Below are 21,993 nucleotides of genomic sequence, written 5' to 3'. Positions count from 1 at the left end.
TCGTCACCAAGGGTTCAAATGCGGAGGTGCTGGGAACCGTGGCGAGAGTTTCACGGGCCAATGACGGGTTTCAGACATCAGCTGGCATCAGCCTAGTTCCGCGCGGCTACGGGCGCGTACCATGAGCTATGCTCGAAACGAAGACTCGAGCCCGAGCCAACTTACGCTTTCATGCTGATCATGCTCGATGGCAGCACTTGTACTTTGGCAAGCGGGGTGCCTACTGAGTGCGATACTGATTCTTGGCGCCGCAGCATGGTCAAATAGCCGCGAGCATCCGCATAACACAAAGACTGGTAGTAGGATATTATATTCATTGCGTATCTCAACGACCGAATGCTAGTTTCAGTTACAGTTTGACCCGATCCTACGAAGCCACAGCGACAATACTCGGTAGTTCACGAATATCAACGGCTTCATTAGTAACCAGATCGACGACCCGTATGGACTCGACAGACAAGACACCTGCAGAGAGTGCAAGGAACTTGAGATCGGCTGTATAGCAAGACCCAGGCGACAGTTGTCTACACACGTTAGCATACCTGCTTCATGATAGTCTAGCTCGCCAAAACTCACCCCAGACGAATATCTGTTGTCAAGCAAATCAACTCCGCTGGCTCTGTCCTCCCACTCTTTTGCTTTGCGTACACAACGTTCTCGTCGACTACTGCTGTACCGAGAAGCTCTTTTCTCTCCGCTCGAGGTCCACCTACAGAGGATGTCGACGGATGTGATTTGTGCCTCGCCACGTCGTGAGACCTCTTCGCGATAACGAGAACAGCTAATCTCCGTGTTTTATCGGATCGGTTGACAATGAACACATCCCATGTGAAGATCTCGCCAACCTGGACACTGTGCGGCCCGGATACTGTCAGGGTAACATTAACGTCATTTTTCGAAGCATCCTGTTCGGGCTGATCTTGAGCATCTCGGGTGATAAGAGCGTCAGGGTTGACTGGGTTTGCACTCTGTATTGTAGAGGTACTCTGCCGGTGAATGGCCTTGGTCAAACTGAGCATCTGTTCGGACGCAAAGTCAATGGGCGTCTTCCATTCGATGGCGATATCCGGATGACATTGATCAGACATTGTGACATTGGCCTCAACATTCAGTGTCAAGTAATGACCCTTGCTCCCGAGTGCTGGTGTCCTGTCAGTGCCCAAATCAGGCCAGATCTTGTACAGAAACGTCAGTTGGTCACCAGGCTTGTGACTCGTTGTAGTATCGAGTTGGTCGTGCAACTCTTTGACCTTGCCTCCATGCAGGGCCAAGCTGACTTTTTTGATTCTAACATCGTAAGTAGCGAACTGAGCAACTTCCAGGTCCAAAGAGGCCATCAATGACAAGTCACTCAACGATGCCTGGACCCTCGAATACCTCATCCTCCATATCAATGGTGGAAGCACACGGAACAAGGGTCTTTGGCCGTTTCGAATCGGTCGAGCCATTTCTCTTGCAGCAGGAGCGCTCGGTGTGACTTTGCTGATACGCATTGCCGAAAGCCGTGGATGAATACCAACAAGAGCAGGATCACTCTCAAAGGCCTGAAGCAGATTCAGAGGCGTAGGCATACGGCTCGGGAGATATTCATCCTCGGATGCGTCTTTCTGAGGTTTTTCTGTAGGTTTGAAGGAAGCTGTGGGTTGGAAGTAGACTACGGGCTTATGATATCTGCCCTGAGGACGAGCTGCTCTATTTCAGACATGGTGGAGAAGAACTAGATTGGTTTGCTTACCTATGAAGACATCCATCTTCCAGACAACATAAGTATGCGCACTGTCTCCCTCCCCATGGTTTATAACAGTAGGTTCGTCTGTGTGGTTGATGGTACCAGAGAAGATGACTTCCTTGGGAGGCGTAGCTTTCGTATCTTGATCAGATGGAGGTACCGTGCTGAAGGCGAAGGCTTCCACGCTAATGACCAGTCTCGCGAGATATGACTTCAAGGTCGCTTCTTCTAACAGTGGTGTTTGGAAAACAACATATACAGCTAGGAGTTCATCTAAAAGCCTGTGCATGAGTAAGAGACATGTCAGTCTTGTTGGTTTGGCTGAGACGTACCGAGGAGCAGCACATGTCGTTGGGCTAAGAAGGGTAATATGGAACCATTGTCATCTGGTGCTGCACCATCCCACGAGTCGATCTCGTTCTTGATATCGATGTCGGAACTTGCAGGCACAACGACTTCCAATGTTGAGCTCTCGGCAAACTCGAGACTCCTACGGGGTGACGCTTCCTCAGCCTCTGCCATGACTGCCCGCAAGATTGTCGGAGTGGACGTGAAGGCGAAAGTGCACGTGAATGGGGGTGCCTGAAGCTAGGGGTCCGGCTTTCGCGCTACTGGTAGTCCATGGGTCCGTGCACCAAGAAGTTCCATACCTTCTCTGCATGCGAGCTTCATCAGCCTACCCATCAACCACGCGCCGTCTCCAGCCACCGTCGCAATGAACGGCCCCCCATTCGCACCCCCAGCTCCCGTCTGGTCCAGCGCGAAAGCCGCAGATGGCAGGGAGTACTACTACAACAGGCTTACCCAGCAGACAACATGGGAGAAGCCGGACGAGCTCAAGGACGATGTAGAGCGCGCACTCCCTGGTACTGGCTGGGCGGCACACATGTCAAACGGCAGACGGTACTATGTCAAGATTGGCACGACAGAGACGACTTGGGAAATACCCGAGCCGGTCCAGAAGAAGATCGACGAGTACCACCAGAACCAGCAGAATCAGCGCCCTCCCCCTTCAGGTCCTGCCGGATGGCCAGCCGGGCCAGCCTTGGGCGCACCTGCATACGACAACAGGCGCGAACGCGACGAGTACCGCCCCGACCGACACGATCGCCGTGACGACCGCGACCGTGACCGTGACCGCCGCGATGATCGCGAGTCTGGCTTCGGCGGCGACCGGCCCAACATCAGCTTTACAACGGGAACCGAGCACCTCCAGTTCTCAACCCCGCAAGATGCCGAGGCTGCATTCATGAAGGTGCTCAAGCAGATGAAAGTGCAGCCCGACTGGACGTGGCTGCAAGCTGTGCGCGCCGGTATCCACGACCCCAACTGGCGCGCCATACCCGAGCCAGAGAAGCGCGAAGAGGCCTTCAGGAAGTACTGTGAAGACTTGCGCGCCCAGGAGAAGCACAAGGAGCAGGACCGTCAGGCCAAGCTACGGTCCGACTTTACCGCAATGTTGCGCTCGCACCCCGAGATCAAGTACTACACGCGCTGGAAGACTGCTCTGCCCATCATCGAAGAGGAAACTATCTTCCGCTCTGCCAAGGACGATGCCGAGCGCAGGGCTCTGTTCGAGGAATACATCATCTCCTTGAAGAAGGCACACGAGGAGGAAGAGGCGGAGAGCAGGCGATCTGCTCTCGACCAAGTCATGGGTCTACTGCAGGGCTTGGATTTGGAGCCGTTTACGCGCTGGCAGGCAGCTGAGGAGAAGCTGGAGCAGAACCACGAGTTCAACAGCGACAAGTTCGAAACTCTGACTCGGATGGATGTCCTGAACCAATTTGAGAAGCACATTAGGCAGCTCCAGCGCGAACACAACGACAAAGTTCAAGCCGAGCGACGCAAGAAGCACCGTGCTGAGCGCAAGAACCGCGATGCATTCCTCGAGCTGCTCGACGATCTAAGGAAAAGTGGTTTGCTCCGCGCCGGTACCAAATGGAAGGACATTCACGGCGCCATTCAAGACGACCCGCGCTACACGGCTATGCTTGGGCAGAGCGGATCATCGCCACTTGATCTGTTCCGCGATGCTCTGGAGGAAGAAGAGGGCAAGTTCCGCACCCTGCGCCGAAGAGCGCTTGACGTGCTGGAGCAACAACGCTTCGAGGTTACCACAGCGACCCCCGTGGAAGAGTTCCTTGACATTATGCGCAAAGAGCCTCGCACTGCTGATATTGACGAACAGTCCATGCATAGCATCTACAACTACGTCCTTGCCAAGGTCAAGAAGCGTGAGGAGGAAGAACGTCGAGACGAAGAATACAACGAGCGCTCAGCTGTGGACAAACTTCGGTCGGTGATCAAGCGTCTTGATCCACCAGTGTCGCTATCAGACACCTGGGAAGTGGTACGTCCCCGCGTTGAAAAGACAGACGAGTATCGCGCACTGAAATCAGATACCCTCCGCGAGTCGGCTTTCGACAAGTTCATGTCCCGCTTGAAGGAGAAAGAGAGTGATCGCAGGGACCGGAGCAGGCGCGATGATCGTGACCGTGATAGGGACAGGCGCGACCGAGATCGTGAGTATCGCAATGGGCATTCTGATTCTCATCGTCGTCATCGTACGCGAACTCGCTCACCTGAACATGATACGTACGCTGCAGAGCGCCGTCGTGCGGTACAGGACAGGGAGGCGCGCTACAGGAACAACGATAGCACAGGCTTATCTCCTCCCCGACGCCGTGAGCGCAGAGATGACGATCGCTACGAGCGTCCTCGTCGCAGCCCCGGTGGTGACCATTACGGACTTGAGCGTCGCGAGCGAGAAGTCGAGCGCGAGCGATCCTACGTTAGCAGGGCCGACCCTCGCGAGGCCACCGTTAGTCTGCTGGATTACGGCGACAGCGGTGGTCGCACCTCGTCGACTCGACGCCGTCGGGAAAGCGACGAGAGCTCTTCTAAGCGTGATCGCGAGACCAAGGTACGCAAGACTAAGCCCCGCACATATTTCTAGTACGACACTGACTTTGTCACAGCGTGCCCGCTACTCACCACGCGCCGCCGACCGTAAGTCGAAGACTCCCGTCCCCGATTCCGCCGCCGTCAAGAAGGAGGATGAAGAACGCGCCATCCGCAGTGGAAGCGAGGAGGGTGAAATCGAGGAAGACTAGGAGTTTTCCCTCGTACACCGCTCTCGTAGGACACAGCACATGTTCATCCATCGGCCTGAAGCAGTCTAGTACTGGAACTACTTGTAAGTAAGTTGCGGTACTTTCTTTCTCTGCAACATGTGAATCCCCGGTTGCGTTGCCGCTGCGGCCCTAGCTCGACGATATGTATCATAGTCTCCTCGTAGACAGTGCCTACCGAAAAAGTACCAGAATACGAACATTTTCTACGATGTTTGAAACTATAATGAACTTCACATCGGTGATGATGCGAACAATGTGAACCTTGTTTGATGGTGAAAACATAAGTCATTCCATTGACATGGCATTCGAGTATTTCATATCAAGGTCCAATCAATGGATCATGCGACCCATCACCGGGATCGGAATAGGGTCCAATGCTCTCCAGCAAGAACCAAAGTAATTGTGGTGTTCGTCTGAAGGCGCACGTCTTTTTGCGTGACGCGTAAGCCGTACCTAGGTATCAAAATGCTCTCTACCTTGCTAGAATGCTGATACAGCGCACGACAGGTAATTTCATAGTACGTTTCTTGTCTCTGATTGTAAATGTTTGCAATTGTTAGCCCAGGCAACGCGGCTTTGCGCCGCACTAAGTCGTCGGTACATGACATGACACAAGCGTGTAATTCTGGCCAACCTCGGCTCATATGAAGCTACCCCAGACTCCACTTTCTCCTCCTTTGGCGTTATCAACGCCGTGTATAATATTGCGCACAACATCACCTGCATCATGTAGCCTACGCACAGCAGAGCTCAGTCGCTCCAACTTCCCACTCGATCCCAGTTCGGTCCATCCACCCGTTCCAACATGTCATCCACTGCTTTCGTCCCGTTTTCCGAACCGTCCTACATTGTCGGCTTACCATCCCCATACTACAAGGAGACGCATCTAAGATGGCAGAAAGCGTGTCGCGAGTTTGTGGACAAGCACTTGCTCGAGAAGGCTATGGAATGGGACACACAGGAAACTGTCCCTGAGCATGTCTTCGAGAACTTCGCGAAAGCAGGCATGCTACTACCTACGCTGCCAGCTCCTCTCCCAGTGGAGTGGTTGAAGAAGCTGGGTATCCATGACATCCTTGGTGTAGTGAAGGTTGAGGAATGGGATTACATCCATACCATGATCTACTCGGATGAGGTATGGAGACTTTGACTCCGCCAACACCTCGTTCAGGCGTAACTGACGATTCATCAGATGGCCCGAACTGGACTTGCAGGACCCTCTGGGTCTCTCACAACAGGCATGGCCTTCGGTGTGCCGCCCATCATCAAATTCGGCAACAAGCAGCTACAAGAGCGCTTCCTCCCGGAACTCCTTACTGGCAAGAAGCGAACCTGCATTGCCATCACCGAACCTGAAGCCGGATCAGACGTCGCGAACATCACAACGACGGCTACGAAGTCAGCTGACGGAAAACATTATATCGTCAACGGAACCAAGAAGTGGATCACCAACGGAATATGGTCAGACTATTCCGCTATGGCTGTAAGAACCGGCGGGCCAGGACCAACAGGTCTGTCTATGTTAGTTGTGCCTTTGAAGGGATACCCAGGAGTCAACATGCGTCGCCTGAAGGTTGGAGGTCAAGTCAGTGCAGGCACAACTTTCATCGAACTGGACGATGTCAAAGTACCAGTCGAGAATCTTATTGGAGAGGAGGGAATGGGCATGAAGTACATGTAGGAATGTTCTAAGCCTCAAGAGATATTGCCTGCTAATCTTGAACCTCACAGCATGACAAACTTCAACCACGAACGGCTCACGATTGCCATTGGCGCAACCCGTCAAGCGCGTGTCGCCCTATCAGCCGCTATGGAGTACGTTCTTAAACGCGAAGCCTTTGGAAAACCGCTCATCGATCAACCCGTCGTACGCCACCGCCTGGCGAAAGCCGGCGCTCTTTTGGAGTCTCAATGGGCCTGGGTCGAGCAGTTTGTCTACCAGATGGTACATCTACCAAAGGCATCCGCAGATATAGAATTGGGTGGATTGACCGCTATGGTCAAGGCACAAAGTGGTATTGTACTGAATGAGTGCGCACAAACGGCACAACTGCTGTTTGGCGGAAGTGGATACACAAAAAGTGGGCAGGGAGAATTGATTGAGAGTAAGTATACCAACTGCTCAGGCATCATTACCAGCAGCTAACATGCTTACAGAGATCTACCGTGAAGTACCAGGTGTACGGATACCGGGCGGATCAGAAGACGTGATGCTGGACTTGGGGGTGAGGCAGCTTGTGAAGAATTTCAAGAACAAGACCAAGGCAATGGAGGGACCCAAGGGTTCTTCGAAGCTGTAGAGATAGTCCATATTCCCAACAATGCACCTTACCGTTCAAAGATTGCGTACATGCATACGAACTTGGACTCGATACATGCAGCCACTTCACCAAGCGTAGCACCGATGATGCGCCGACCTAGAGAATCTTCTCACCCCAGATTCAAAAAGTGGAGCGTAGAGCTTGTTCTATGGTGAGTGTCCCGCAGGTTTAGTAACAGGGCGTTGCATAGTCTCTCCGACTGCATGAAGATGCGCTATTCCAGGTGTTCGGACGGAAAAATATCCGTGTCCGCACCAACGACCGAAGGCTCGTACGAGGTTCACCACATGTCAGCCCCTGAAATGATGAGTATACACCAAGGCGGAGTTTGAGTGTGAGCACCAAGTTCCCCGGGTGTCTGGGTCCCTTGTCCTTGCGAATCGTCAGCTATGGCTGTTTTCGGTCGTAAGCCCCATATGCATGCTATACAGCGTACTACGAGTCGCCGGATGATAATCATAATCTCGGACTCTGCATCGATGACACAGGCAGTACTCTTGGGAACATGCAGGTGACTTTGAGCCTCAATCATCGGAGGGCGATCAAGGGCCAGACCGCGTCGTGCAACGGCCATTTTCCCTGCAGATCGGGTTGCGTGGAACCGCTAAAACGGTTGCTCTAGACAGGCAAATCCAAGACTTGACATAGCCCTTGCCATATGTCAGTGTTACAGAAGAGATGAGCGGTGCAATGCCCCAGATATCTGAGTCATCCGGGGGGGCCCTCTCAGGTACCGGCGGGTAGGGACGGACTGCGGCCGCAGACGCTCGATCACGATCGCTGATGCAGAGGAAAAAAAATGTGCGGGAGGTGCATGAGGTTGCCGAGCGTCTAGGGACAATCTGGAAGGATGGAACGTCTGCACTGCAGATTGGTGGCTGCCTTCTCACTGCCACATGCAACGGCATGGCGTCGTCCGAGACTTCACCGAGAGAGGAAAGCGTGTGTTCCCCGCAATTTTGGCTGCATGCCAGAGATCAACCTCCAGGCGTTCGCTAACTCGTCCATTTGGACATAACCGCATCCACCCAGTTGGAAAAGAGCCTTTGCTCCGAACGCCGACTGCATACACTCGCTCAACCGCGTACACTTCTTGTGCACGTCATCATGGCTGCCAACCTTCCGTCCGCCGCACATCGATGTAAGTAATCATCGTTGGAGAGCGGTCAGCCAGCTCTCATCACGTCGCAAAAAGCCGGCAAAGCACCGTGCCCACTAGGGTCAAGGATGCAGATTTTATTGGGGGTTGTGTCGGGGCATTGGACCTGTCTGTACGGCTGGCAAAAAGCCGCAAACACATTTGGACGCCTATGTGTCCTCACGTGCACCCGAGACAGCTAGCACTTCGGCTATAGAATCCAGAGCTGTCTGGCTTGGTCATGGCCTTCCGCTCACAGACTCCAATCGCGCCGTCCCTGGGATGTTCATTTCCGCGCTCAACAGCGATGATCCTACGCCAGGCTCGTCTTTGTGGGACTCTCTGTGGATCGAAGTGCCGTCGACCCCACAACTTTCATGACTCGAGTCTCCGTCAGTGATTTGGGTACTCGCGTGCCAAATGTCGGTGGCAGTCGGGTCGAGCGTGTTCTTGATGGTCACAAGCTGCAGGGCAGAGTCGGCTTCAAGCGAATCCAAGAACCGCGGTATCTTGCCCGTGCACAAGGAATGGACAGGCAGCTGACGTTGCCAAACGCGATTGTATCCAGGAGCGGCCTTTGTCCCGATGACATCCGAGGGGCATCGGCGTCTTTGTTGCCAAGGATGAAGCGCCGACCAGCCGCATCTGGGGGACTGGGGTACTAACTAAGGATCCCCAGTGGGGACGGGGCGGCGTCATGAGCGTTAAAGCGTACCAGGTGAAGCGTGGCTTGTCTGCGTGTCCTAGCACACGACTAGCCCTGGCATGCAATCCACTCTCGCGAATTATGGTCTTTATAATCCTCGGGTGCCCCCAGGCCCCTCGCGTGTGGTAGGAGTTTTTATCGTTATTTGCAACCTATTGTGCTTCCAACTTCCAACTCAGACACCAGACATTGATACCTTGTCACCATGTCTGATTATTCTGCATCCCCGTCCGACCATCATAACGACATCCAAGCACCGAAACGGAAAGCCACCCAGGCCGGCTTTGACGGACATGCAACCGGACGTTCAGTAAAAAGGAGGGCTTCCAAAGCGTGTCAATGCTGTCGAGCTCGCAAAGTGCGATGCAATGTCACAGAGCACGGCGCTCCTTGCACAAACTGCCGACTCGACGAAGTCGACTGCATTGTGTCAGAAAGCAGGCGCAAAAAGTTAGTTCCACATTCCTATGCAACATTCGGCGTCTCTGCAAGCAAACCGCGCTGTTGTTTGGTCAACACTTTCGACATGGCATGTTTCATCTAGTGTCGTCATGCAACATCTGCTGAGGGCTCGCTACTTTCGGCCTAGCCACTTGGAGAGCGTTGGATCTATGATAGTTGCCGAAAGCATCTGAGCCAACGGCAGCCGATGCGCTTACTCCACATGTGCGACTCGTACTAACAGCTGCAGGAAATGGAGCAAAGATGACGAACAACCCATGGAAAACACAAGCACAACTGCAACTGCCACTCGCAAAATCGTATCGCGTGATGCACTCGATGGTGCTCGAAACCTAAAGCGATCTTCGTCGCGAGGATCACATGAGGCGGAATCCAGAAGAGACGAGCACGTACCACATTCGATATGTACGTTCGTTGAATCATTTTTTGACCTAGACTAACCGCAATACAGATCAAAGCCATGGACATCGTATTAGTTCTGTCGCGAGCATTTCGGACATCCAGCGCCGTCTTTCCATCACCTCGCAAATCAATGGCCTACCTACGCTTCCGTTTTCGCCATTTTCCAACGAACCTCGAGCACCTTTCTTTGGAAGTTTACCCCAGAAGCCCGCACCTGGCGAGTTGCCTCGATTCATCAAACCTCTTCCGGCCAAAATCGGACCTGATGAGATTGCGTATCTGGAGAAGAAAGGCGCACTCTCTGTACCAAAGGGGAATCTTCGCGGCGAAATGCTCCGTGCATACGTTGAGTTCGTTCACCCGTACATGCCCCTTTTGGATCTGCATGACTTCTTGTCGATGATTGACAAAAGAGACGGTAGCAGAGGGAAAGTTAGCTTGATTCTGTTCCAGGCCGTTATGTTTGCTGGATCTGCGTTTGTTGACATGGAATACCTGCATACTGCTGGCTACGCTACTCGAAAAGACGCGCGCAAGGACTTTTTCCAAAAGACTAGAGTAAGTTGTGACCCCTTCTCAGAAGACTTGGCAAATCACATTCGGCCGACCGATCACAAACACAACCGGAGCGTTTCGGACATACCGAAGTTCCGCGCACATGCCAACATGTGAAGATCAATGGGCGCACAATGGACCGACAGCATGTGAATATCAAACTAACTGTGCCGCCAGATCCTCTACGATTTTGATTACGAGTCCGATCGCGTGTCACTCGTTCAAGCACTCTTGCTGCTGACGTATTACTACGAGACTCCCGATGACCAGAAAGACACGTGGCACTGGATGGGCGTTGCGACGTCCGTTGCCCACACTATCGGGCTGCACCGCAATCCAGATAACACCAACCTGGATAGCAAACGCGTCAAGCTCTGGAAGCGGATATGGTGGTCAACATACATGCGCGACCGACTCATTGCGCTTGGCATGCGACGACCGACAAGAATAAAGTCCGAGGATTTCGATGTGCCTATGCTGACGTTGGATGATTTCGAGATTAGACCTCTTCCGGATTCAATCACCTGCTTACCAGCTGACTGTCGCATTGCACGAGACGTGGATGCGCAGCGGCAGCTAGCTATCATGTGCATCGAAAAGGCTCGACTGTGTCTATGCATTTCTCATGTGCTTTCAAAGCAATACTGCGTACTGAACAACAACCACGGTCTTCAGAATGACCGCACAACCATAATGTTGCTTCCGAAGAAACTGGATCCCGAGACCAGTGAGGTCAAGGCTTGCGATGAAGAACTGCAGAGATGGGTGTCGGAACTCCCAGAAGAGGCCAAGTATACAGACACGCCCAGCGGCGAGGCAGCAATTGATCTTGCAAGGTCGCTATTGCACATGGTCTTTTTCACTACGCTGTCTGCCTTGCATCGGCCTCAGGTTTTACCAAACGCACACGGCGGACCAATAAGCGGCCCAGCAAAGGAGAATGTCGAATCTGATCTCCTAGATGTTTCCCGCCGGAATGTTCGTCGTGCAGCTTCAGCGATCACATCGATCGCACAACGTCTAGACGTCGGTGGTCTCGTCAAGTACCTGCCAACAACGGGCGTCACCGTTCTTTTACCAGCAATTATCATCCACCTACTTGACATCAAGGCGCCAGAGGAAGAGACTCGCCGGTCATCTCTACGTGGTTTCTGCCAATGCATGGCTGTCATGGGCAAGCTGCGAGATGTCTACGCTGCTGCCGATTACTCTGTGGCTTTCCTAGAAGCCGCCATTCGCAAAGCAGGCATCCGTGTTGCTCCTGTGGCAGCTGCTCAAGCTGTGACAATGCCCAAGCCGTCACCTGTGACGAGCGTAGAGGATCTTGTAGATGCCGGAAGACGACTCGATATGGCCAACACAACGACAGCTGCAACGCAAAATGTGCGGCCCTCAACACTGACTCCGCCGCCAGACCACGGCACTACCAACATGCTCGCTTTGGAAAAGCAGCATAACCAGCCTAATGTCACCGACGAGGAAGTCGCTCGTCGCCTCGAGACTTTCCTTGCATCTACACCGCCAGATTCTGATCACGAGCACATGCCTAGTATCACTATCGCGGAGGAGTCACACTTGACTAGTGTCACGGCTCCTGCATCAAACTCCCACGGAATCTCCAACATGAACTCTTTGAATTTCAACAAGTGGAGCGCGATGGACCTACCATCGAATCCTTTCACCAACAATATCAACCACCACCAGGATGATGAGATGCTTTTTTCTAGCTTACCACTGAACAACGAGTTCGACGATGGTGATTTCGATCAGTTGCTCAATCTGGATGCAGTCGGTGAGGCGTTCAATTTTGACGATTCGGCACTGGACTACAACATGGGCCTTGGAGATGCGGACTGGCTCGGTGCTGGTAATGATCTGACAGCAGGGGCATGAGAAGAATAGCTCAATCATCGAGCACGGTGTCACGAATTTCTCTTGCTTAACGGAAAACTTCTTTTTTGGAATTTCTTTGGATCGGCGGCATGTTTCTCTGCGAAGATATCCATTTCCTTGTCGTATTCTTCTGCGTACGTTTGTTACTCCAGGTGATGGCCAAGGGAATGGGAACATAATTGGAAAAGCATGTTTGTTGGCGACGACGAATGAGGTTGCTTCTGAAATATGCTGCTCAGCATGACGATATGAATTGAATCACGTCCACGACTCTACACTTCAGTCTTACCAAACATGCGCGTGGCAATTTGAGTGATGGTGCTTGTGGTCTGGATACTTCTTCACGCTCACGCGATTGATGAATGTGCTTAATGTGTTGTGCACACCACAACATGAGAATCGACACAGTCTAGCCCGCCGTTGACTAGTGATCAGATGTGGTACACTGAAACCGCCCGTCGGAAGAGAACTGTTTCCTCTCCCGTGGAGCTACGCCCCAAGAACTAGGGGTACGAAGCGGAATCGACAGATGTTAAGGTCCGGTACAGAATAACTGACATGCCGCGGTCATGATAACGCAGCATAAACCGGTCGACATACCAAAATAGCTTATCTGCTACCAAGTGGATAGATGCACTGTTATTGTCTCTCATGTTCAATTCATGAGTACACTGAGTTACTCTTAAGCCAAAAGAGTCTTTTTAATCATCTCCCGAACCTCCATAATATTCCTGAAAGACGCCTGCACCACACCTCTCAATAGACCCTTCACATCCTTCAAACCCAGTCCACTTTGCCACAACCTCCACGCTCCACCAATCACAAGCACGAGCGCGAGCATCCTGACCACTCTGCGCGCCCTCATCCTCGCAATGCCCTTGTTTGTGTACTCGACGTTCCAGTCGTTCCACTTGGGGAAAGTGCATCTCCGCCAAAAGTCGATTTGCGTATATGGGTATACGGTGGCATTCCAACCATTGACTGTAAAGTACCAACTCGAACAGCCACTCTGCCATACGGTGTTCTTGAGCGCATGCTGCAGTTCAGTCGTGTAGGCAACCTCGGCGGAGTGCTTGACATCGACGGTACGGGCTTCGTTTGTGAGAAGGAGGCGGATGAAGTTTAGAGAGTAGTTCACCATATCTGGAGTCTGTGTTAGTATTCATCTTCAGAGCAGCTGGGCGCGTTATGCTGGTAAAGAGGGAGGAGACTCACTCTCGCTGGCCATGACGACACTAGAATGCCCAGTAGCCGTGTTGGGTCCAAAGATCATCATGAAGTTTGGGAAACCATCGACAGCCGTGCCTTGGTAGGCTTGAGCGCCTCCTCGATCTTCCATTACTTGTACCAGATCTTTTCCGCCCTTGCCTATGACTTTGAGCGGATGGAGCCATCGTGTCGTATCGAAACCGTTTGCGAGGACAATGACATCTGCGGGTATCTCTCGCTCTGGGTAGTCCTCCTTCTTTGCGTTGGCTGGATACGTCACACCGGGGCCAATGACAACGCCATACTCGGTGACCCTCTTCAGCGGCTGAGTCGTGAGCTCAATCTTCGGGTCGTTCAAACTGCGCAGCCACCCCTGGTCGAATATGCGGCGTTTGCAACCGACACCGTAGTCTGGCGTCATGATGTCCCAGTACTTTTCGGGCACGCGTTCCCGCATGAAGCGAAGCGTCTTCTCTTCGTAGGCCTTCCTTCCTTTCTCAGCATACGGGGTGTTGGGGAAGAGCCTAAGGAAACCAGCTTCGGCGGAGGCAAAGATAAGGAAACGAAGTAGCTCCTTGAGCCCTGGTACATTCCTCATGATCTTGGAGCCATGCTTCTCCCACCATTCATCACCGCCGGGCGGTGATGGAGCTGGAACAACCCATGGTGGCGATCTCATCAACTGAGTGACTGATTTGGCGTTGTACGGCGCCTTGGGTAGACGGGGCACGAGTTGGGCGCTGCTGCACCCAGTACCAACAACGACAACGTTCTTGTCGGTAAAGTCGACGCTTTCATCCCACCTTGCCGAATGAAACATTTTACCCTTGAAATTTTCAATGCCCTTGATCTCCTTTGGCCAGCCTCTTGGCTCGACCAGGCCCCCGACGCAGCTGAGCACGACCTTTGATTTCACAATCTCAGTCTCCGAGTACACTGTATGTTCGCCCTTCTCCTGTGCGATCTTCATGCGCTCCTTTGATGAGAGATCGCCCATGCCTGCTACCATACGACGAAGAGTGACCTCCCATAGCTGTTCGTCTTCTAGCCATCTGCAGCTTTCGATGTCTGTATTGAGCTCAAATTTGTCTGTGATGCGGTACTTCTCGCATACTTCGTGGTAGTAGCGTACGATTTCTTTGCCAGGGGGATGGAACGAGGTCCAGTTGGGGTTTTGAGCAAAGCTAAAAGAGTAGAAGACGGCGGGCACATCACTGTGTAGTATTAGCCCTGGTTGATGAAAACGGTTGTGGCGGCTGAATCCAAAAGGGCCTGGTACCAGCACGGGCATTACTCGGCAGATTTCAGGGAGTTTCATACCATGCAACACCGGGATAGCGATTTATCCACCAAGTTCCTCCGATGCCTGCTTGACGATCGAAAACGCGAAATTGATCAAATCCGAGTTGCTGCTTCAGCTGACAGGCCATGGCAATGCCAGATGCGCCAGCACCGACAATAATGACAGGATAGTATGTGTAGGCATTCTTTTCATAGCCGTTCACTCGTCGTATCGTTTCTGTAATCATGTTGGCGGTATTGCAACCGGGTAGCTGATGAACAGGACAGGGAAACGATGGCTCTTAAATGATGGGACGTCGACACGAGCTTGGTTGAAGCTAGACTTTAACCGGACGCCTTGACGGGTGGCTGAGTCGCTAGAGAGAAGTGGGTGTGTAAAAGGATGCGGGGTGGTCAAACAGCAAGCCTTTGGTAAGGTGACATGTCGACTGCCAGCAGTGGGCTCAGTCCTTGATGGTGCATGGCATGGGGCGAGTCTGTCTCGTGAGCCTCGGTAGATTGCCAAACTAGCTCTGGTGAGGGCACGTAGCGACGGACACAACAGCAGTCTTGCAGCAAGTCCTGAATCAGGCCATTCGACGTCTCCACGATCCAATTCCAACCCTCGGTAAAGCGCAGCTCCGTCTCTTTCTGTGAGATGGCGTTGGCGAATTTCTAGCACAGACTTGGATTGATTCCTTGGCTACCTATGCAGTAATGCATCCGAGTTGTGGAAGGTAGGAGTCGTTTGTCTTTATATACATATTTGGACGTGCGCATTTCGGCAAGAAGCCTCAGAGAAGAGTGGGAAGTCGTGCTGTTTATACACAGTCAGACTGGGAATACATGGGTCTTGTAAGCCACAAGCCTGTCAATGCACGGATAGAGAGAGAGGTATCCTTGCAAAATATATTCGTAGATGATTCCCGGGACAGAGCAGTCATGTGTGTCGTGTGTAGCAGCCAAGCAGTGAGGATGGGTAATTGCCCGAAGAAACGGCGAATGGGTTGGGTGTCGAGTGCAGCGCGCTCACGTGGGAACGCGGGTGACGCACGGGCGCAGTGTGTTAGGCGGTCGCGAAGTTGACCTCATCGACTGAAGCGAGCAAAGGCTGGTGTTTTAACAGCGCACCACGCGGGCAACGAGTGCAAGCTTGAGACAAGGACGTGTTCGCCTTGCCGCGCCATGTACGGAATCTGAACCGAAAGTCGTCTTCGCAGTGCCCTAGAGAGAAGCACGTGCCGGTACAATGAATACCATTGACGGTTCCGACCGTCACGTCAAGACAGAAGAAGGCATGCAATCGGAACTGCTCGCCCGGGTACAGTCACAGCTAACATGTCGCAGCCCCGCCGCCGTCGCTGCTGGCCATTGTGCTCGATACCAATCCACATGCCTGGGCGCATCTGTCGTCGACGCTCTCACTCTCTGCCGCCCTGGCCAACATCCTCGTCTTCGTCAACGCGCACCTGGCCTCGGCAAACGGAAACGAAGTTGCTGTCATCGCTTCGCACTCGCACAAGACGACGTTTCTGTATCCGACGCCTGCAGACGCGCTGCCACAGTCGCGGCGCGGCGGCACAAATGGCCATGTTCAGACGAATGGACATGGAAAGGACAAGCAACACCACATGGCAGAGAGTGCAAACAAGTACCGCCCCTTTGCTATCGTCGAGAGCGCAATCCTACGCAACTTCGCCAGGCTGCTCAACGAGACAAAAGAGAGCCACCTGGAAGCAACGCCTACCACACTCATAGGCGGTGCTCTCTCCATGGCTCTCACTCACATCAATAAGCAAACCATCCTCCATGCTCCGACCGCCGCATCCGCCGACAGCACAGCTCTGGCAGCACTCGCCGATTCGGAAAACATCCACGTCGACCGCGTGCCCCTCACGTCTCGCATCCTCATCGTCTCGGTATCCGGCGACCTCGCCAATCAGTACATACCCGTCATGAACTCGATATTTGCCGCACAAAGAAAGCGAATACCCATAGACATATTGAAACTGGCTGGCGACACTGTGCTATTGCAGCAAGCGAGCGATGCCACTGGAGGCGTATACATGAAACCGGACCGTCCAGAAGGTCTGCTACAGTATCTGATGATGGCATTCCTACCAGATGTAACAGCACGAACAAGCCTGATCGTCCCTAGCGCTGGCGGTGTCGATTTTCGTGCAGCATGTTTCTGCCACAGGAACGTCGTCGATATTGGCTTCGTATGCAGCGTGTGCTTGAGCAGTAAGTTGGACCATGCTTGTTCCCCACTCGACAGAATGCTAACTGCAAACAGTCTTCTGCAACCCAAATCTTCCCGATAATCTCTGCATGACCTGCGGCTCCTACCTATCTCTACGCAGTGCTGTCATGAACCCGCCGGCGCTGATACCGCGGAAAAAGAAGAAGAAGAAGAAAGCCGGTACCGACCCTGCAACACCTGGGGCAAATACTCCGGTAGGATCTGGCACACCTCTTCATGCTTGAGACATCGTCCGCGGATCTGGAAGCTCTTCCACCAGATGTCATGATTTACCGCGGCTCACCTTTCTCGGACATGTGTGCATATTTACTACAGCCCGACGGCTCGTGGCGCAGGCTAGTTCAACCGAACGACGCAAAATTGCCCACATTATGGAGAACCTGGAGACTATGACGGCAAGGCGTGATGAGCCACTAAAACGGCTGCACCACAACCTTGCCCTTCAAATCGAATACCCTGGTAGCATAATTTGTTCTCAAAGTCTACGCAAGTAGCCATACAGTAGTACGCGCACATGTGGTTACATACAAGAAAAGTCTCTTGGCCCTGTGTTCAACTGCTGTGGGCCGCATCACTTTCACTGCCGTCGACACGGACGTGTCAACAACAATGCATGCAATAGCAGTTCTCGTGATTACCGAGCCTTCAAAACGTTCGGCCGAGGCCACAACATGCATAGATTTTTGGCAACTAAGAGAGTCGATGGAATCAGACAGGAGAACAATACAAGGCCAAGGGATGGAAACATGACCAAGACAGTACTTAGCCAACCTGCTCGAATCAAAGCTCGTAAAGTCCCCCATTTGACAGCCTTGTACCCATATCTCAACAGTGTCAGCCTATTCCCCCTGACACTCACATGCCAATAACCGTACAGTCGGTATTTCTAGCCAGATCGCGCCCACAACAGCTATCATGCGGAAATACTCATGTCAAATGCAGAGATAGGGCAGTGGCAGGGTCCATATATTCGAGGCTGAGCATCGTTCTCACACGCACCTAGCTGCGGCATCCATCGGTGAGTCTCAGGGCTAGCGGCAGCTGGCGCCAACAAAAGCAATATAGATCAATACAAGACGGACGATTGCGGTAGACGAGGCGAACAGCGTATCCAGCAGGATGGTGTGATGCTATTCCAGACGTGAGCAGAAACATGGTGAGATGATGTCAGGGGCGAGGATCCCCGTTGGACCTGCATGGCGCATGTGAAGGTTGTTGGAGGTGGCTGCGGAGCAGTCGCGGGATGTAGGCAGAGTGGCCGTCACGGCTCGGCGTGGGATAAGAAAACGGCAACAGAGATAAGGGATCTCGAGGCCATTTCCGATGGCATCTGGGGGGAGCCAAGTTTGATCGACTTCAGATTGAGCACTGGCAAACTCTAACAGCCTGATCACACCACAAGACAAGAAGTCAAGAGCCCCAGATTCCCCATACAGTACTCGGGAACGACAGGCTACATGGTGTCTCTAATGGCCATGTGTGCGCTAAGCACGCACCTTGCCAAATACGGGCTCGCCCGACACCCGAAGATGTTAGGCCAGGGATGGCCTCGACGTGTTTTCAAACTCCAAGTGTTCGGCGCAGCCTATCAGCCGCTCTCACGTTATCACTACCCTTGCTCACCCTCTTGTCCCAAGCTGTGAACAATGTTTTCGAATCATTTCGCTGATAGCCGTCAACATCAGGGCTCTCCCATGGAGGCTAGCTGGTATCCCAAGGCGAAGCGAATGAGTAATCACGTCGATCAAAAAAGAGACACAGAGCACACTGTAGTCACTGAAAAGCGAAAGATCACCAAGACTGCTCCACTGCATGGTGGAACCAAAAAAAAAAGGGATCGCATCCAGGCCTCGCGGCAATCGATCATACTGTCATCCCACGCCTGTGGTTCGACAGCCGCAACAGGCTCAGCGCCGCGTCCCAAGTGTGGCCGGCACCCTGCAGTTTGGCATTTTGCTTAGCGACGACTCGTAGTCGGACATTGGCTGACAAGGGCCTTGGGGCCATTGCCTTCCATCCCGTCACCAGCTATCAAACACCCCACTGCCGTGGCGTTCGTGCATTCGGGAGAGGGGGATGTTCATGCCTGTTTGCTGGGAGATTACCAAAGCGGCATCGCCTATTCTGTCGCGGAAACGATGAAGCTTTGATACTCTTTCCTGACGCTCAGCCGCCATATAGCCACCACAGACCCCTCGCTTTAGCTGTTGGTTCGTGAGCTTGTCAACCAAGCGACTCGCCTATCCTTTATACTTAGCAACGCCTTTGCACATGCTCTTTGTTTGAGCGTTCCCCCCAGTGGCGACCTTTTACTTTTTGGCTTGTTCAGTATTGGGGCGCATGCCAAGGGTCAACTGCACACTTGCAAGTCCCTGACCGTGTAGCGATCGACCAATCTACACTTTTCCATCCGCCGGCACCCAATCCCTTCTCTTTCTCTACGACTCTCTGGAATTTACATCATTCCTCCCATCTTTTCGGATTTTTCGCCACGAACCGCGCATTGCCAATACATACTAAATTTAAGCCCAAAGAGCATCTAATCGAAAGAGCGACGACCCGGGAAACGGCGAGATGGATCCGGTATCTTCGGGATTGGATCCCACACTCCCTCTGGAGACGTTCGGCAATACCACAGATCCCACAGGAGGCGATTCGAGGCTATACAACCTCAATGTGTTCTACAATGTGAGTTTGGCTACCAGAGACGGAACCGTAAGGTGTGGGTGGTTACGCGGGGCTAACGCCATGTTTCTCTAGCCCGGCGATATCGCTTGGATGCTCACATCAACCGCCCTCGTGCTTCTCATGATACCGGGTGTAGGGTCAGTAACCAAACTCCACTTTGAGACTTTACAACCATGTATACAGGTCTAACGGAACCGCAGCTTCTTCTATTCTGGATTGGCGCGAAGGAAGTCGGCGCTATCGCTACTATGGCTGTCTGTTATGGCGACTGCAGTCGTCTCTTTCCAATGGTTCTTCTGGGGCTACTCTCTAGCGTTTTCGCACAAGGCCGGAAAGTACATTGGTGCGCTGGACAACTTTGGCCTGATGAACGTGCTGGGTGCTCCTTCGGTGGGAAGTCCGCGTATTCCTGATCTCATGTTCTGTGTCTACCAGGGCATGTTCGCTGCCATTACGTATGTCTCTTCACACTTTGATCCTCCAATTGATGCTAATCGGAACCAGTGTTGCACTTGCCGTTGGAGCTGTCGCCGAGCGAGGACGCATGCTGCCTTGCATCATCTACATGTTTGTCTGGACAACCATCATCTATGATCCCATTGCATGCTGGACCTGGAACGCATCTGGATGGGTCTTCCAAATGGGTGGCTTGGACTTTGCCGGTGGAACTCCTGTTCATATCGCATCCGGATGTGCTGCCCTCGCCTACTCGTACATGCTTGGAAAGCGAAGTGGACACGGCACCCAGGAGCTCAACTACCGCCCCCACAACGTCACGCACATTGTTATCGGCACTGTATTCATGTGGGTGGGATGGTTCGGCTTCAACGCTGGTTCAGCACTATCTGCCAACCTACGCGCTATCATGGCTGCTGTATGCACAAATCTTGCTGCCTGTGTTGGTGGTATCACCTGGTGCCTGGTTGACTACCGTTTGGAACGTAAGTGGTCCACGGTTGGCTTCTGCTCCGGTGTTATCGCTGGTCTTGTCTGCATCACTCCTGGTTCCGGATATGTCCCTGCCTGGGCTGCCGTTGTTTTCGGTGTGTGCGGTGGTGTTGCTTGCAACTACGCGACGAAGCTCAAGTATTTCCTCCGTTGCGATGACGCCCTCGATATCTTCGCTGTCCACGGCGTTGGTGGCTTCATTGGAAACATTCTCACTGCGTTTTTTGCTACGTAAGTCGTGCACGATATCAATCTTCCTTCTGAATCCACGTTACTAACTATCACACAGTGACTACATTGCGCATCTCGATGGTTACACTGTTATCGACGGTGGCTGGCTCAACCACCATTGGGTACAACTCGGCTACCAACTTGCCGATTCCTTCACTGGCGGCGCCTACTCATTCCTAGGGACCTGCCTTATCCTCGGAGCTCTCGACTTCATTGGCAAGTTCATTCCCGCCTTCAGGCTCCGTGCCACTGAGGAGGAAGAGGCTGCTGGTATCGATGACGTCGAGATTGGCGAGTTCGCGTACGACTACGTCGAGCTTACCCGTGAGGTCAAGATCCCTGATGACGACGACATGATCGACGAGGGCATGTCAACGCATTCGCTCGAAGGCCACGGTGCTGGCATGGCCATGACGAGCCACCACGAGAAGAACCAAGAATCTGTTGATTCGGCCAACCAGCTTGCTGAATGGGCACACCGTGCATAAGAAGCTTGTGGTTTGCATTTCAGTTGTTATTTTCGCACCATATATCGCTCTATACCATTTTGTTTCAATAAAGTCTAGGGAAGCTTGACGCTGTGTACGTGTATCTAAGCGGTTATCGACGATGTAAATGATTGAATCGGACCTGGGAAGGACAGAGGAAACTTACTATCGAGTCACCTCTTTACCATGGCTCCTCGAATACGTAGCTGTAATCCTCATTGTGTTATAATCACTCGTGGCTTGTGTGGTTCACTATCGCTTTTGATCTTGAATATCCACCAATGATTGTCTCGCACTCAACTCAGTAAATGGTTTTTGGACGTCTCAGAGATCCCCATAGCACATAGCAATCTCCGTGGAACACCACGCTGCGGGGATTTTCTCGTAAGCATCACGCAAATGCAATACTCGAAGCGCAATGACACTGAACGTAGATGTGAACAGGTAAAATTCTTGGATTCTCATTGAGTCATGCTCGGCGAAAACTCCATCAAGAATCAGCTAAAACTCCTCACCTCTTGTACATCTCTCTTTGAACAATA

General features: G+C 52.6%; 7 protein-coding genes across 7 annotated transcripts; 5 read left to right on the top strand and 2 right to left on the bottom strand.

Annotated features, from left to right (window-relative positions):
• Window positions 1-367: 367 nt before the first annotated feature.
• ACET3X_009826 (uncharacterized protein) lies at window positions 368-2,251 on the bottom strand (the record flags this gene model as incomplete). The annotated part of the gene is made up of 4 exons (XM_069455984.1): window positions 368-524; window positions 577-1,687; window positions 1,736-2,002; window positions 2,062-2,251. 4 exons carry the CDS (start codon window positions 2,249-2,251, stop codon window positions 368-370), a joined length of 1,725 nt encoding a protein of 574 aa, XP_069302659.1.
• A 168-nt stretch (window positions 2,252-2,419) lies between these two features.
• On the top strand, window positions 2,420-5,077 carry ACET3X_009825 (uncharacterized protein). Its single transcript, XM_069455983.1, has 2 exons — window positions 2,420-4,655; window positions 4,711-5,077. The coding sequence occupies exons 1-2, from the start codon at window positions 2,445-2,447 to the stop codon at window positions 4,843-4,845; spliced, it is 2,346 nt and encodes a 781-aa protein (XP_069302658.1). The 5' UTR covers window positions 2,420-2,444; the 3' UTR covers window positions 4,846-5,077.
• A 470-nt stretch (window positions 5,078-5,547) lies between these two features.
• Window positions 5,548-7,193, top strand: ACET3X_009824 (uncharacterized protein). Its single transcript, XM_069455982.1, has 4 exons — window positions 5,548-6,001; window positions 6,059-6,543; window positions 6,598-6,971; window positions 7,024-7,193. Exons 1-4 carry the CDS (start codon window positions 5,672-5,674, stop codon window positions 7,164-7,166), a joined length of 1,332 nt encoding a protein of 443 aa, XP_069302657.1. The 5' UTR covers window positions 5,548-5,671; the 3' UTR covers window positions 7,167-7,193.
• Window positions 7,194-9,127: 1,934 nt separating this feature from the next.
• Window positions 9,128-12,616, top strand: ACET3X_009823 (uncharacterized protein). The gene is made up of 4 exons (XM_069455981.1): window positions 9,128-9,481; window positions 9,723-9,898; window positions 9,945-10,453; window positions 10,628-12,616. Exons 1-4 carry the CDS (start codon window positions 9,237-9,239, stop codon window positions 12,341-12,343), a joined length of 2,646 nt encoding a protein of 881 aa, XP_069302656.1. The 5' UTR covers window positions 9,128-9,236; the 3' UTR covers window positions 12,344-12,616.
• Window positions 12,617-12,985: 369 nt separating this feature from the next.
• ACET3X_009822 (uncharacterized protein) lies at window positions 12,986-15,788 on the bottom strand. The gene is made up of 3 exons (XM_069455980.1): window positions 14,873-15,788; window positions 13,559-14,766; window positions 12,986-13,486 (listed from the first exon to the last, which is right to left on the bottom strand). The coding sequence occupies exons 1-3, from the start codon at window positions 15,079-15,081 to the stop codon at window positions 13,026-13,028; spliced, it is 1,878 nt and encodes a 625-aa protein (XP_069302655.1). The 5' UTR covers window positions 15,082-15,788; the 3' UTR covers window positions 12,986-13,025.
• A 151-nt stretch (window positions 15,789-15,939) lies between these two features.
• On the top strand, window positions 15,940-18,384 carry ACET3X_009821 (uncharacterized protein). Its single transcript, XM_069455979.1, has 3 exons — window positions 15,940-16,128; window positions 16,181-17,077; window positions 17,130-18,384. The coding sequence occupies exons 1-3, from the start codon at window positions 16,083-16,085 to the stop codon at window positions 17,318-17,320; spliced, it is 1,134 nt and encodes a 377-aa protein (XP_069302654.1). The 5' UTR covers window positions 15,940-16,082; the 3' UTR covers window positions 17,321-18,384.
• Window positions 18,385-19,261: 877 nt separating this feature from the next.
• ACET3X_009820 (uncharacterized protein) lies at window positions 19,262-21,677 on the top strand. The gene is made up of 5 exons (XM_069455978.1): window positions 19,262-19,784; window positions 19,857-19,921; window positions 19,985-20,239; window positions 20,289-20,963; window positions 21,022-21,677. Exons 1-5 carry the CDS (start codon window positions 19,671-19,673, stop codon window positions 21,449-21,451), a joined length of 1,539 nt encoding a protein of 512 aa, XP_069302653.1. The 5' UTR covers window positions 19,262-19,670; the 3' UTR covers window positions 21,452-21,677.
• The last annotated feature ends 316 nt before the right edge of the window (window positions 21,678-21,993 follow it).

Source organism: Alternaria dauci, chromosome 10, assembly GCF_042100115.1.
Source record: "Alternaria dauci strain A2016 chromosome 10, whole genome shotgun sequence".
NCBI classification, from domain to species: Eukaryota; Fungi; Ascomycota; class Dothideomycetes; order Pleosporales; family Pleosporaceae; genus Alternaria; species Alternaria dauci.
The sequence above is the reverse complement of the archived record's forward strand: the minus strand, read 5'-3'. Positions and strand labels throughout refer to the sequence as shown.

Excerpts from the sequence above, each read along its gene's own strand:
- ACET3X_009825 (XM_069455983.1), top strand. The coding sequence starts at position 2,445 with ATGAACGGCCCCCCATTCGCACCCCCAGCTCCCGTCTGGTCCAGCGCG. Across the intron at positions 4,656-4,710 it reads AGCGTGATCGCGAGACCAAG|CGTGCCCGCTACTCACCACG; the intron begins GTACGCAAGACT and ends ACTTTGTCACAG.
- ACET3X_009824 (XM_069455982.1), top strand. The coding sequence starts at position 5,672 with ATGTCATCCACTGCTTTCGTCCCGTTTTCCGAACCGTCCTACATTGTC. Across the intron at positions 6,002-6,058 it reads CCATGATCTACTCGGATGAG|ATGGCCCGAACTGGACTTGC; the intron begins GTATGGAGACTT and ends ACGATTCATCAG. Across the intron at positions 6,972-7,023 it reads GCAGGGAGAATTGATTGAGA|AGATCTACCGTGAAGTACCA; the intron begins GTAAGTATACCA and ends ACATGCTTACAG.
- ACET3X_009823 (XM_069455981.1), top strand. The coding sequence starts at position 9,237 with ATGTCTGATTATTCTGCATCCCCGTCCGACCATCATAACGACATCCAA. Across the intron at positions 9,482-9,722 it reads TCAGAAAGCAGGCGCAAAAA|GAAATGGAGCAAAGATGACG; the intron begins GTTAGTTCCACA and ends TAACAGCTGCAG. Across the intron at positions 9,899-9,944 it reads GCACGTACCACATTCGATAT|ATCAAAGCCATGGACATCGT; the intron begins GTACGTTCGTTG and ends ACCGCAATACAG.
- ACET3X_009822 (XM_069455980.1), bottom strand. The coding sequence starts at position 15,081 with ATGATTACAGAAACGATACGACGAGTGAACGGCTATGAAAAGAATGCC. Across the intron at positions 14,767-14,872 it reads CGCTATCCCGGTGTTGCATG|TGATGTGCCCGCCGTCTTCT; the intron begins GTATGAAACTCC and ends AATACTACACAG. Across the intron at positions 13,487-13,558 it reads TGTCGTCATGGCCAGCGAGA|ATATGGTGAACTACTCTCTA; the intron begins GTGAGTCTCCTC and ends CACAGACTCCAG.
- ACET3X_009821 (XM_069455979.1), top strand. The coding sequence starts at position 16,083 with ATGAATACCATTGACGGTTCCGACCGTCACGTCAAGACAGAAGAAG. Across the intron at positions 16,129-16,180 it reads TCACGTCAAGACAGAAGAAG|CCCCGCCGCCGTCGCTGCTG; the intron begins GCATGCAATCGG and ends AACATGTCGCAG. Across the intron at positions 17,078-17,129 it reads ATGCAGCGTGTGCTTGAGCA|TCTTCTGCAACCCAAATCTT; the intron begins GTAAGTTGGACC and ends AACTGCAAACAG.
- ACET3X_009820 (XM_069455978.1), top strand. The coding sequence starts at position 19,671 with ATGGATCCGGTATCTTCGGGATTGGATCCCACACTCCCTCTGGAGACG. Across the intron at positions 19,785-19,856 it reads ACCTCAATGTGTTCTACAAT|CCCGGCGATATCGCTTGGAT; the intron begins GTGAGTTTGGCT and ends ATGTTTCTCTAG. Across the intron at positions 19,922-19,984 it reads CTCATGATACCGGGTGTAGG|CTTCTTCTATTCTGGATTGG; the intron begins GTCAGTAACCAA and ends ACGGAACCGCAG.